Raw genomic sequence first — 14,394 nt, 5'->3', positions numbered from 1 at the left:
TGAAGCCATTGTAATGTGGAGGGAAGCCTCTATGGGCAGGCAGAGGGAGGGAGGAGGACAATGCGGTGGCAGGAAAAGAGAAAAGGGGGTGGTGGTCAGCAAGGAGTGCGGCCCTAAACAGAAAAAGGTTGTCCATCCTTAAAAGGTAAAGGGACCCCTGACCATTAGGTCCAGTCATGACCAACTCTGGGGTTGCAGCGCTCATCTCACTTTACTGGCCAAGGGAGCCGGCGTACAGCTTCTGGGTCATGTGGCCAGCATGACCAAGCCACTTCTGGCAAACTAGAGCAGCACATGGAAACACTGTTTACCTTCCCGTCGGAGCGGTACCTATTTATCTACTTGCACTTTGACGTGCTTTCGAACTGCTAGGTTGGCAGGAGCAGGGACCGAGCAACGGGAGCTCACCCCATCGCGGGGATTCGAACCACTGACCTTCTGATCGGCAAGTCCTAGGCTCTGTGGTTTAACCCTCAGCGTCACCCGCACCCATCCTTAGCCTGCCTTAATTGTTTTGATCACATTATGCCCCTGTGTAACACAGAGACACCCATCAGTTTCCTGTCTGCTCCTGGATCCAGTACATAAATGCCTCCTCCTGACTTCAGAGCCTGCCATTGCCCTGACCCGTCTCTCCTCCCTTATATCCCTGCCCTTTGCTCCACTACCCTCAAGTGTCCAAAGCTCTCTTGCTCCACCTTTTCCTCTCTTTCTGCTACTTCTTCTGCCTGAAGCACCTGCACAATACCTTCCTCTCTCCCTTCAAATCTCTCTGTCCTCAAAACCCACATTTTCTGGGAAGCCTTTGGCACAACCCCATCAGCTTCACCCCCTCCTAAAAACAGAGCTTTAGTATCTGTTTTTGATGTTGTTGGACTTTGATGGTGCTATGTAAGTCAGTAATAACATGGTAAAGGCTTATTGTAGATCAGGAAAACTTCAGAGCTTCATGATGCTTAGGACTGACAACATGTGCAGAGAAGCCCATCATATACCATGTTGCATTTATTTCTTCATTAAATGCTTTTGTCTCCTCCTACAGTTTGTGCTTTCCCCTATATTTTGGCCTTCACCACCGATTCCATTGAGATCAGATTAGTGGTGAATGGGAACCTCGTCCACACAGCTGTGGTCCCTGCGCTTGAGCTGGTGGCATCAAGGGTAAGGCAGCGAGATAAGAAATCTGGTTTCCTGTGCAAAATTCCCCTTCTTCTAGACATGCCTCTTCTAGCACTACAAAGGCAGAACCATAGAATTGTAGAGTTGGAAGGGACCCTGTGTTTCATATTAAGACTGCATCATTTAACCCATAAGCCCACTAAAGAAGCGGGACATGCAACAAAACTTTGCTGTGTGACCTTCCTGTTCAAGCTGCCGGCCAGCTGGCCATGCTCTTTTCCATGATATTCCATTCCCACTTCCACTCACTTTTCTGGGTTTTCTCCCTAACTGCCAGACAGCATTCTGTGCTCACTGAGTATCCTCTGTCCCCACTGACCTATTTTGCCCTCATTGCTGCCCAAGGTATCCCTCCCTGGACAAACATTTTGGTACTTATACAAACCTTGGGGTTTCCTTTTTGTTGGTGCCATTGGAGATGTTTGTGGGCACACGGGTACCACAGTGACAACCCATAGCTTCAGATAAGTCCACTTTGCTAACACAGCCTCTTTCTCCTTCCAGTCAGATATCTACTTCAGAGCCGTAACGGCAGTGAGCGAGCCATCCAACGGCAGTTCCAAGGAGACTAATTCACCTACTACCCCTCAGACACCATCAGTCAATGAAATCCCTGTTTTCTCTCCTTCCGCAGCAGAAGGTAAGGAAGGGGCTGAGGCCAACTGAGAATTTGTTGCTTCTGTAGTATGTTCAGCTAAAGCAGTGGTTCTCAACCTGTGGGTCCCCAGATGTTGTTGAACTACAACTCTCATCATCCCTGAGCTCTGGCCTTGCTAGCTAGGGGTGATGGGAGTTGTAGTTCAACAACATCTGGGGACCCACAGGTTGAAAAAGGCTGAGCTAAAGCATCAGTCTTCAAACTTTTTGGGCTTGAAACTGTCCTTTTATCCCAAATCTGCACAATGTCGGACTTAGGGAGATAGGAAGGCATATTTTTCCATTCTGTGTTCATTGCATGCAGTGCTGCTTCTGTTCCACTGCTGTCATCTTCCACCTAAACTGGAGTTATTTGCCTTGCTGTCATCTGCGGTGAAATTAACTGATTTGTGTGATTCACCAATTAAATGTGTAAAATGTTGTGGTTTTTTAGCTAAGCCAATTCAGATGCATAGATGTTATATGTTTTATTTCTTTTGTTTTATTTCTTTTTAGCTATTGCTGTTTTTAACCATATTGTAAATACCTATTTTTAAAACTAGTTTTTAAATGGATAATCTTAATGTTTTATTTTAAATTTTTGCAAACTGCTTAGAGGTTTTGCTTTGTTTTGCATTCAAGTGGTATATAAATTTTGTTAAATAAATAAATAAATCTGGCAGAAGAGTGCTAACTTCATATAAAATCGTTTGGTCTTTTTAAGGGAGTATAGGATCAATTGAAGAAGGATTAGGTGAATTAAGAAAAATGAAATGTGAATCTAATTAATGGAGTCATTTGTTTTACTTATAGGTTATAGAAAACAATGAACACTATAAAGGAAAAAAATAGTGTTATATATTATAGTAGATCAAATATTACGTTACATAGAAGATTCTTAATCCTTTTTGTAGAATACTTTAAGAAATGTAATTTGAAATACTGTTCAAGGAATGTAATTTGAAATACTATTCAAGGGGGGAAGGGTTTAATTTATGTTTATGCTTCAGTCAATATTACTTTTGTAATACAGTGTGGTAAGGAAAAAAATAACAAATTTGAAAAATAATAAAAATAATAAATCAATAAGGCACACCTGGAGGATGTGGACTATTTAAACCCCTTCCAGTCGGGTTTTAGGCTCCACCATGCGACTGAAACTGCCTTGGACATGCTGGTTGATGATCTCTGGTGGGCTAGGGACAGAGATGAAAGCTGTTTCCTGGTTCTGCTGGATCTCTCAGCAGCTTTTGATACTGTCAACCACAGTATCCTCCAGGGCCAACTAGGAGGGCTAGGGGCAATGGTTTTGCTCCTTCCTCCTAGATTGTGTCTAGAAAGTAGTGGTGGGGGATTAATGTTCAAACCCCATGGCGCTCACTTGTGGGGTGCCCCAGGGCTCCAAACTCTCCCCCCCATTCTTTTTAACATCTATATGAAACCGCTGGGTTTGGGCTGGGTGTTCACCAGTAAGCGAATTATACCCAGCTCTACCTTTCTTTTAATTCAGAACCAGTGAAGGCAGTGAACATCCTGTGTGGGTGTCTGTAGGCGGTTGGGGGGAGGGGTAGATGGCAGTCAACAGATTGAGGTTGAATCTCGACAAAACAGAAGTACTGTTTCTGGGGGACAGGGGGCGGGCAGGTGAGGGGACTCCCTGGTCCTGAATGGAGTAACTGTGCCCCTAAAGGACTCATAGCTGTCCATGGAGGCACAAGCCAAGGGCACCAGTGTCCAGGGCAGCTGTCTACCAGCTCCATCTAGTACACCAGCTTGGACCCTACCTGCCCGCACACTGTCTTGCCAGATTGGTACATACTCTGGTTATCTCCCGCTTGGACTACTGCAATGTGCTGTGTGTGGAGCTACCTTTGAAGGTGATTCAGAAACTACAATTAATCCAGAATGCGGCTGCCAGACTGGTTACTGGGAGCTGCCACCGGGACCATATAACACTGGTCCTAAAAGATCTACATTGGCTCCCAGTACATTTCCTAGCGCAATTCAAAGTATTGGTGCTGACCTTTAAATCCCTAAATAGCTTTGGTCCTGTATACTTGAAGGAGCGTCTCCGCCCCCATCGTTCAGCCCGGACACTGAGATCCTTCTCCGAGGGCCTTCTGGCGGTTCCCTCATTGTGAGAAGTGAGGTTACAGGGAACCAGAGCACACGGGTATGGCCTTCTCGGTAGTCGCACCCTCCCTTGGAACACCCTCCCACCAGATGGCAAGGAAACAAACAATTATCTGACTTTTGGAAGACACCTGAAGGCATCCCAAATAGGGAAGTTTTTAATGTGCAATGTTTTACTGTGGTTTTATAATTTGCTGGAAGCCACCCAGAGTGGCTGGGGCAGCCCAGTCAGATGAGCAGCATATAAATAATAAATGATTGTTATTATTATCATAAGGAGGGTAAAAGAGTTTTTTTGTGGACCGCCAACTCACCCGCAAGCCTGCTTATAGTCAACTCCTGCTCCACGACCCTCCTCCTCCTTGTCACTTCAGGTGAAGCTCTGTGCAAAAACATCTACAAGATCCCCCTGAGCAACCTGGTCGGCAGGAGCATCGAACGCCCACTCAAGTCCCCCCTGGTCCCCAAAGTCATCACCACCCCGACGTCAGCCAGCAGCGCCTCCATCCCTGTCGCTCCTTCCCTCTCTTTGTCGCGCATAGAGATCAAAGAAATCGCAACCCGGACACGCAAAGAATTACTTGGTAAAGTAATAGGGCCATCCAGGGGCATAGGCAGCAAGGGATCCTGGCGGCAGCACTGCCAGGCACATTGAGATATTTGGATGTAGCCATGATCTATGTTGGGTGAAAATGCAACACCCTGGGGCTGGAGTTCATTGTATTAGGAACATTGCTTGCCCCCTTTCCTCCTGCTTTCTTACTATTTAAGCATGAAGTCAAGATGCTATTGACTGACACTGATCCCTCACTCAGGCTCGCTTGAATCTCTTGACTGTGGCATGGGCTAGTCTGCTTGTCTGTTCAGGGGCTTGCAGATTTCAGCAGAATATGGTAGCCAAGCCCTCCCCAAGCCCTGTGGTTGTCAGGAATCTGACCTCAAACTGTGTGCCCCTGCATTGTGAGATCAAGGACAATCTGCTCCTTTTTGGTGGGGATTGTTGCTCTGCCACCCTTCCAGCTCCAAATTTGGAGCTTGTGATTTGTAACTAAGTTGCCAAGGCACTTAAAGAGCCTTAGACCCCTTGGCACCCCAAATGGCGAATCCCAGCCTCTCTCGCCAGCTTGGATCTGGAGAGGAGGGCAGTGATCTCCCCTGTCATTGACCAGCAAAGCTCAGCACTATGGCAGTGGTCCAAGCTGGAGAGGAAAGCCAAGAGACTTCTCATCACCCTTTGCCAAAGACAGCAAAAGGCTCACTACAGTGAGGACAGCAAGACGATTTATAGATTCCCCCGTCTGTTGTTGTATTACACTTACCAGTGATCACCTCGGAGGCCCCTTTGGGGAACAGCCAGGTGGAATTAGTCATTGACAAATGAAACAATTCCATTTCCTTTACTCTGAGAATTCAGAAGCATTCCTTTCTTCTTCATCCAGGTCTTCTAGATGGCCAAGGTCCCAAGTCGGAGGGAGGACAGAAGCAGAAGAAAACCCCCCAGAAACAGTCAGACCCCAAGCCAGGAACAGTACGGTCAACAAGTAGTGACAGGTAACATCTAGAAAGGTGCAATTCTTTGAGGGGCAGAAGCAGCACTCTGAACAGAAGTCCATATTCTCATTGCATCTGCAGCCCCTAAACTGCCTATTAGGTCAGAATCATGTTGCATACTCCCAATTGAATGCCTTCCTTTAATTCTTTGTAAAACCTGCCAGCAGCAAGGGGTGGGAGGCTTCTAACCACCACCGCCCCCATCCAAGGTCTTGATCCAAATCACACATAGCTAGAGCTGCATAAAGGAGAACTCTCCAGCTGCTTGAAGCAGTATGCTTGTGGACACAAGTTGTTGGGAATTGTAATTGGTGGAGAGTGCTGTTCTGCTTCTGGTCCCACCTGCAGGCTTCTCATTAGGGCATCTGGTAGGCCATTGTGAGAACAGGATGCTAGACTAGGTGGTCCTTTGGCCTTATTCAGCAGGGCTCTTCTTACCTTACATGTAAGGTACATGTGCTACAAAATGTAGTTAAGACCACCAAGTAAAGGTAAAGGGACCCCTGACCACTAGGTCGTGTCGCGGATGACTCTGGGGTTGCGGCGCTCATCTCGCTTTATTGGCTGAGGGAGCCGGCGTACAGCTTCCGGGTCATGACTAAGCCGCTTCTGGTGAACTAGAGCAGCGCACGGAAATGCCAATTACCTTCCTGCTGGAGTGGTACCTATTTATCTACTTGCACTTTGAGGTGCTTTCAAATTGCTAGGTTGGCAGGAGCAGGGACCGAGCAACGGGAGCTCATCCCGTCGCAGGGATTTGAACCGCCGACCTTCTGATCGGCAAGTCCTAGGCTCTGTGGTTTAACCCACGGTGCCACCCGCGTCCCACCAACCAAGAGGATTAGGCAAATTCATGGAGGATAAGCCTATCAATGGCTACTAGCCGCAATGGCTATGTTAGCCCTCCTCTGTCTGAAGCCATCACCTCCAAAGTGTTATTTGTGGACCTTAAGGTCCTCTGCGGGGCATACCAAGAGAGGTGGCCCCATAGGTTTGTGGGTCCTAGGCCGCACAGGGTGGCCCAACTTTTAATAGCAAGTGGACCATGAGTACTTTAACATGGAACCCATAGGCCACACACTGCCTTGTCGTGGGGGGGCGGGGTGAGCAAGGCCAAAACCTGACACATACCCAGCTGGGAAGGTGCTAATTAGGCTTTGGGATGGAGGTGAGAGCACTCTAGGATCCTGTCAGAGCTGTCATCCTTCCCTGGCTTTGGGAAGGCAACATAAGGGCTGTGGGAGGTGTCAAATGTTGAACTGCCCTGGTCTAGCAAATGGAAGGAGCTGTACATGGTAAGAGAGAATAAACATTTGATCTGCTGTGATCACAGGTTATGGATCTTTTTTGTGGCGGAGGGGAGGGGTGCTTGAATTTTCCTTTCTTGATTTCTGCCTTCCTCTCCACAGGCTCGTTGCATGCTCTTTCGAAAGCACTTCTGAAGAGCGCCACTTCTCCACCAGTTCAGACCCCGACACCACTACACGGGACGAGAGCCCCCAGTCCAGCAGCCTCTTTCAGCTTGGGGCTTCCTTTGACGAAGACATCATTGACTTAAAGTGAAGACAATCTGGACACAGCACTTGCACACCTTCCCTGACCCCCCCACCCCCCCATTTGCTATGACTCTCTTAAAAGTATAGAAACATCACACTACATTTTCTGATAATTCTGGAGTACAGAATATATACATAGGCAATCAAGATCTAGAATGACCTGTATTTCCAGCTTATTCAGATGGAAAGGGCAGGTGGGACGTAGCATATTTTATTCTCCTTGGTTGAATATTAGGGCACTCACCCCATCACAGGAATCTCAGCTGGTGGAACAGACGAGTTTTAATCAGTTAATTGATTAAAGCGTATATGACTTAAACATTAGTTTTCAGTTTAAAAAGGCTGTCCACATTTGGGGGAATCGGAGAACTTGTTATAAACTCCACAGTGACACAAAGCTGGGAGATCCTCCTAAGCCCCCCCCCCAACACATTTTGTAGGAACATAGGGAGCCGCTGTATACCAGTCAAACCATTGGTCCATCTAACTCAGTATCGTCTGCACTGAATAGCAGCAACTCTCCAGGGTTTCAGACTATGGTCATCCCAAATCCTACCTGGAGATGCCAGGGATTAGACCTGGAGCCTTCTGCAAGCAAAGCAGATTCTCCACCACTGAGCTAGGGCCCTTCCCTAAGCCAGCAGGCTGTTCTGCAATAGGAACTTTGGCTGGGGGCACAAGTGGCCTCGGAGGAGGACCCATATCTCCTGCAAGAGGAGAGAGGGTGACATTTCCCTTGCTCGGTTTGTTGCAACAACTTTATAAGTGGGAGGGAGATGGCCAAGGAGGGAAAAGCTCCACTCTCTCTCTCTTACATTGCTAAAGGACTAGGAATGAGGAAGAGGGAAAGTTGGGTGCTGTACATCCCACTAACCCAAATCAGGATTTAGCTTCCAGGCTCCCCATCTTCCCAAGCTCCTCTTTTTGCCAAAGAGAAGCTCTGCGCCCTTCCTCTTCTTTCATCATGCTGCCCAGGAAGACTCACAAACAGCACCATTCCTTCATTTCTGAACGGTGCATCCATATGTCACAGGACGCACCATCTCAGAATAGGCCTTCCCACCCACCCACCCGTGTGAAGGGGACGATCCTTCTATGACCAACTGCAATTTTTAAGACGTACTTAAATTAAAAATTATTAATTTAACAAAAAATAAAATCTATGTTACCTGATTAGAAAGACTTTTTAATCAGTTTAATCTACTGTGATTAAACAGCGGTCCTTATCTCTTCAGACTAGCATAGCAGGTAGCCAGGGAAGGTTGTAGTGTTTTAAGTAACATCTTAAACCCTTAATTTGCCCCAGTTCCTTCCCCGCACTCACTTGGCAATCTGGATACTTTATTTGGAGTAGCTGATGCAGACGTGAATGGCGAAAGTCTTCCTCACATTCACAGCAAAAAAAAAAAAAGGTTGGGATGATCAGACTACAAATAAATTCTGTGCCCTCCAAAAGTATAAATGTTTTGAGTGAGCAGGCAACCCTCATCCTGGTCTCAGGACTATTGGCACATTTGCTGATTAGCCAAAATGATTATCCACAGACACCAGGTAAGAGCTGCATTCCTGGGGTGTGGGGGGGTGCATTGAAGAGGAAACACTGCTCCAGGGCATTTACACTCCTCTTGCTTCTGCTGAACAGACTTTGGGGGGCATTTGTATTTCCAAAACCTGCCAAACCTCTTTAACAGGGAAGAGATGTGCATGCTGCATGGGAAGGGAAATCTCTTCTCGCTCTCGCTCTCCCCCCTCCCTCCCTCCCTCCCCCCTTTCAGAAATCTCAAAGACAACAACCTGTCTTCCCTCTCACATTGCCCTTAGCTGTCCACATACTGCTGTTTTCAGAGAAGAAAATGGAAGTTGGATATGGAAAGCTGGTGCAGCATGGAAAAGACCATTTGATGATAGTTCTCCGTCTGCAGAATAGATGCTCCTGCCACATGGGAGGTGTTGAACCCCAAAGGCCTTTGCTCCCCACTTACCTTCTCTTGATTCATTTCCTTCTTCTTCTTTTTATAAAGTTGCAGACACCGATTTATACAACTTCACACAGATCAACTTAAACTACCTGTCCTGTGAGGGATCCCATCTTGCTTCCATGGGGGGTGAGGGAACGGAGTCTTTCTTATGTATGTATGTATTTATTTATTTTCCTGCTCTTAAAGCAACTGATCAATAAACGAAGCAATACTTTTAATTAACGATATGCTTAGAAAAAGGACAGAACGGCCTGCCTTTGCCACAAAGCAGGGCTTTTATGGCATAGCAATAGATGAGAGAGATTTCAGCTTGCCGTGTGATAGAATGGTTAACTTCATTTTTAAAGAAAAACAGGTTTATTGCAGGGTATTTTTTTTTTAATGGCAAAGGCATGTGTCTGCTTTGGGACTGGAAGTGGGTGGGTCTGGAAAGGGATCCTAGCAGGGCAGAGGTGTGAAATTCAGCTTGGTTCCTGCTTGCAGATTTCGAAGTTGCAGCTTCCCTTCTCCTACCTCCTTTGCCCACCAATATTCCATGAGTCCAGCCCCTCTGTCCCCTCTATTACACAATTGCCTTATATTTGCCAGTAGAACAGAGCACTTAATCCATCCTTGGTGAGATGCTTGTAGCAATTAAAACAGTTCAACATTGTGCCCATTAGATACAGGAGCCATGGCATCTACTAAAGGTGACAACATAGCTGTACAGGTTAGCTTGTTGCATGTAGCCTGCTCAAGTATGTGCAGAAGCTGCATGACTTAACTTTCCAACTTGATGCAAGTGGACTGAACCCTTAGCAACGGAAAAGCTTGCAGTTGCTGTTCAGGTGAGATGGGGTGGGTGGGATCTCAAGTCTGACAAACTCAGGCCTCCTCTTTGCATAGGGAAAAGGAATGCAATGTCATGTGTGTACACCCCGCCCCCAAGCATCATAGTGCTTTGTGATGTTGCCATCTTGACAGCCAGTTGGCATTGCCAGTAGCAAGTGAGATTGGTCACCTGTCTGAGCCTGATTAACAGGCCTACTGAGTCCCAGATTCAGCTCAATCACTCACAGTAGGAAACTAATGATGGCTTAAAAACTGTGTGGGTGAAGAAGCCACACCTTTTACTCTCTTACCTAGAAGCTCTTGAGCTGACATGTGGATGACTCCTCCCTCCACACATACATGGGAGGAGAGTTAAGCAGAGCCTTTTCCAGATTTGTAGAATCCCTACCAACAGAAGTGCTGTACATCTGAGTAGTTAGAGCACATAACTTTGCATGTGAAAGCACCCAGCTTTTCTTAAATAAGAACAAAAAGCACCAGGAGGTTTTTGGTGTTGGGGAACCTTTGGCCCTCTAGATGTCTTTGAACTACAGCTCTCATCAGCCCCAGCTAGTATGGCCAGCCGTCAGGGATGATGGGAGTTACAGTCCATCAACAGCCGGAGGGCCAAAAATTCCCACCACCTACCTTAGACCTTGTTGGGCCCTTGATGGAGGAACTGAGACTCTGGCTTGATGCCTCTGCTTAAATGAAATCATTTCCCTCTATTTCCCTCCTTCGCCATTGTAGGCCACATCCTTGTCTCATTTCCAGTGAGACATTTTTGTTTGTTTGTTTGCTCCTGCACAAGAAATTCTAACTTGGGAGTTACACCACATCAAGTAGGTTCATGTCAACATCTAAGCAGCAGCATCCCTTTCCAGCACCCTCATTCATCTTCCCACTGGCAATTCTGATCTCTCTAGTGCAAGCCCTGCTTGAAAACATGCCACAGGGAATGTCCTCACTGCAGAGTGGATTTTATCCCAGCAGCAGCATTTGTTACGGATCAGAGCATGGTAGGAAGGCACTACATCAGGTACGTGTTCCCCTAGGAGGTGGAAGCTCCCTATGAGAAAACTGCTTGGGTGGGGTCAGTGTGTAAGATGTAGGCCAGTCCTATGGGCAGCTGCAACAGCTTGGCACCTAGAAGGCTGTCTTATACCGAACTAGTCCATCGTTCCCTCTAGTTCAGTATTATCTACACTGAATAGCAGCAGTCTATGAGGGTTGCAGGCAATGACATTCCCAGCTGCAGACATTCTTGAGATGCTAGGGTTTGAACTGTGAACATTCTACATACAAAGTGTGTGTTCTAACAACAGAGCTCTAGCCCCTTAAAAGCAAAGTAAGATTCTAGTCCTCATCATTCTGAACAAAGGGCTGAATTAAATAAGAACATCGGAAGCTGCCTTATCCCCAGTCAGCCCATTGGTCTATCTAGCCCACTGTTGTCTACACTGACTGGCAGTGGCTTTCAGGAAGGTGTCCTTACCAGGCCTGCCTGGAGATTCCATTGGGTATTCAACCTGTGTGTCAAGCAGATTCTCTACCACTGAGTGATTATGGCCCTTTGAGACTTGGCTTGAAATAGTTTGGCTCGGGGGAGGGGGGATTAAAGCTCCTCCTGCACACCCCACTCCTCTGAGATATTCCATAACTGAACATCTGGCATTTCCTTCTTTGTCTTGATGTAGCTGTTTGTTTAGCATCTATTGCTTTTTCATTTGTTTGGTAACTAGGGAGTGCTAATGTTAGAATGTTGCTGATGAATCCTCTTTTTGGCTTTCTGGACCTGCTGATACCTTGCATTTTCTCTTTCCGTGACAATAACTACATAGTTATCTATACGGTACCTGGAGATGGAGACATTTTGGGGGGCACGGCAGCTTTTAATTGGAAGGTCACCAGCCTCCTCTAAACACTGGCCTCAATACAATCTGTGCTTCTCTTCCCACTGCTCCCCCCCCCCAAGAGTCGGTTCTCACAAGGACCTCTCTCCCTCTCTGGTTGCAGCCACTGACTCACAAGGTAGCCTTAGGTGAGTGACTGTGCCTCTTAAATGAGTGTTCTGCTGTAGGGATGAGGTTGTAAGAACATGTACAACCAGCCTAATGGTAATAACTGCAGTGGTATCGTCCCCTGTTTACAGCTTACTTTTGAATAGTAAGCACATTCCCCTTGCCCTTCCTATCAGTTGGGAACATTTGAGAATTGGATTTGTCTCTTTGTTTATCCATTTGTGCTTGAAGTGTTCGATCATGCTTATAGGGCTGAGGGGAGAAGATTAGTCCGCTTGCTGCTGTCACAACAGCCCCTACTTCCAGCTCGCAAGAAGTTCCAGCTGTTCCTAAGGGGGTGTTATATGTGCAGGTCTCCCACATCTGCTCTGTCACCAGCCAGTCCAATAGATCCAATACATCTCATTTTTTCTGACTATATCTTTGTGTTTGCAAAGGCAGCTCTGGAGGACAAAGCCAGCACTCAGGCTTGTTCTCAAACATTACTAGTGCAGATGATCTATACTTTTCTATCCGGTCTTCCTCCAAAAGAGCTGTCTCAAAAAAAAAAAAAAAGGCTGATTACAGTAGGTGCCCAGGTGATGCAACAGCGTTCGCTGCCCCCAGACCATCCACTGTTGCCAAATAAAAAAAAGTCTGTGATCTAATAGATCTCAAAGCAAGGAACATCATTTGCCAGAATAGTTGGCAAAGTTTGCCTCTTACAACCCAGTCCTTGTGGCACTAAAGGTCCTTGCCGTGATTGTAGCAATTATCTCTCCCTCTCTCTCTCTCTCTCTCTCTCTCTCTCTCTCTCTCTCACACACACACACCCTACCTTTGCATGTCTGTCCTGTATGTGCCATTTGACACTTGATGAACCCGAAGGTCCACATTTCCTTCCCCCACCACAACCCAGTGGCATTCTTGTGTGTCCAAGTGAGCAGGATTTTATCTTTCTTTTTTTTAAAAAAGGGGTGGGTGGGGTGTTACTATTTTCTGCAGGTTTGGACTTCCTAATATTTATTATGTATTTCTCTTGCCAGAAGGAAAGCACTCACAAATGCTAACGTTTGTATAAAACAAATTTGTTGTCTACCCTGGTTGCTTGTCCCCCCCACCCTTCCTTATAAAAAGCCCTCAAGCAGAATCCAGCACAACTCATGGTTGGCGACAAACAGCCTTCTTTGGCAAGGGAACTGACTTCCGAGTAAAGCTGCAGTCGTGGGACTCCCTATCAAGTTGTTGGGGGGCTTCCTTTTTATGATGGGTTTCCTTAACCCCTGCTGTTAGGAGACACTCTTGTGTGTAGGAGGGGTGATTTGCCTGAAATTGGGGGAGTTCGGTGGAGCTTGAGGATTTCATTAGGCTCCCTACTCCTCTATTCTAGCAGTGACTGGGCTTTAGTGCTGAGTCAACCTGTGTAGGCACAATTGAGTCCGTCTGAATTCAGTGAAATTGGGCAGACCTGAGGCCTATGCAAGTTTCCTCAGAACTAAGTCTCAGGGGAATCAGGCCTTGTTCCCTGGAAAGTGCGTTTCATGAACCCCGCCTTGCAGTAGTCATAGGAAGCTGCCTTGTGCTGGGTCAGACCATTCGGTCTACCTAGCTCAGTAGTGTCTGCATTTACTGGCAGCAGCAGCCCAAGATTCTGGACAGGTTGCCTTCCAAGCACTACCTGGAGATTCCAGGGCTTGAGCCTAGCTCTGACCCTGAGCTACAGCCCTTTCCCATCCTCTGCATGTTTACTTGGAAACAGGTGCAAATGTGTTCCATCAAGCTTAGTCCTTAGGTCATCATCCATAAGGCTGCTGCTTTCGTCGCACCAAACTTTTGCTGGATCCTGTCCCTTGACTGTTATCTAGTGGGGTTTTGTACTTTTCACCGATTATGTACTGTTGGGCTGTGGCTTCCCCTCTTGTGAGTCTCAAAGTTTAAATTACCACCAAGTGTCTTAAACTCGATTGTATTGCCATTGTTTTTAAATGCTAAAGTAATAATGTATTGTTATTATTTTTATTATTGTTTTCCCTCTTTTGTGTTTTCAAATGTAGCCTGTAAAGAAAGAGAATCACAATACGAATATAATGGCAGAAATCTGTTCTAAAAGTTCCATAGACCACAGCTGTAAAATGAACTGTAGGGTTTTTCTTTTCTTTACTTCCTTGATATGTAATAAATATTTATGACATTTGGTCTCTTCTTCTGCCCCCTTGGGGTGCACATTTGTAATAAATGAGACAAACATTAGATAGACAACACCATAGATTGTTATCACTCATGTTGGTCACACTCCTTGACACTGATATTTGGGGGGCGGGGGTGGAGAAAGCAACCTTATATACACCTGCAAGTCTCATTGAATTGTGTGGGACTTGCATTTGAGGAGACATTCACAGGATCAGGCAGAAAGACTTAAATCATGCACCAGGCATGTGTCTGCTAGGTGTTGCTCACTAACAATGCAAGCTGCAGTTCAGCAGCATCTGAAAGGTCAAAAATTCCCCCCACTTGACGGAAGGAAGGAAGGAAGGAAGGAAGGAAGGAAGG

General features: G+C 46.4%; 1 protein-coding gene across 5 annotated transcripts in view; it reads left to right on the top strand.

Annotated features, from left to right (window-relative positions):
- Nucleotides 1-14,038, top strand: part of GARNL3 (GTPase activating Rap/RanGAP domain like 3) — a 112,482-nt gene extending 98,444 nt beyond the window's left edge. For all 5 annotated transcript variants that reach the window (XM_082207674.1, XM_082207678.1, XM_082207677.1 and 2 more), the window contains 5 exons: nt 1,043-1,161; nt 1,684-1,819; nt 4,323-4,532; nt 5,388-5,499; nt 6,909-14,038. In XM_082207674.1, the coding sequence (XP_082063800.1) occupies nt 1,043-1,161; nt 1,684-1,819; nt 4,323-4,532; nt 5,388-5,499; nt 6,909-7,062 (731 nt within the window). In that variant the 3' untranslated portion in view covers nt 7,063-14,038. The remainder of the gene's footprint in view (nt 1-1,042; nt 1,162-1,683; nt 1,820-4,322; nt 4,533-5,387; nt 5,500-6,908) is intronic.
- Nucleotides 14,039-14,394: the final 356 nt, after the last annotated feature.

Source organism: Podarcis vaucheri (genome assembly GCF_965113315.1).
Source record: "Podarcis vaucheri genome assembly, chromosome: Z".
NCBI classification, from domain to species: domain Eukaryota; kingdom Metazoa; phylum Chordata; class Lepidosauria; order Squamata; family Lacertidae; genus Podarcis; species Podarcis vaucheri.
Note: the sequence above shows the minus strand (reverse complement) of the source record. Positions and strands in the feature narration are given on the sequence as shown.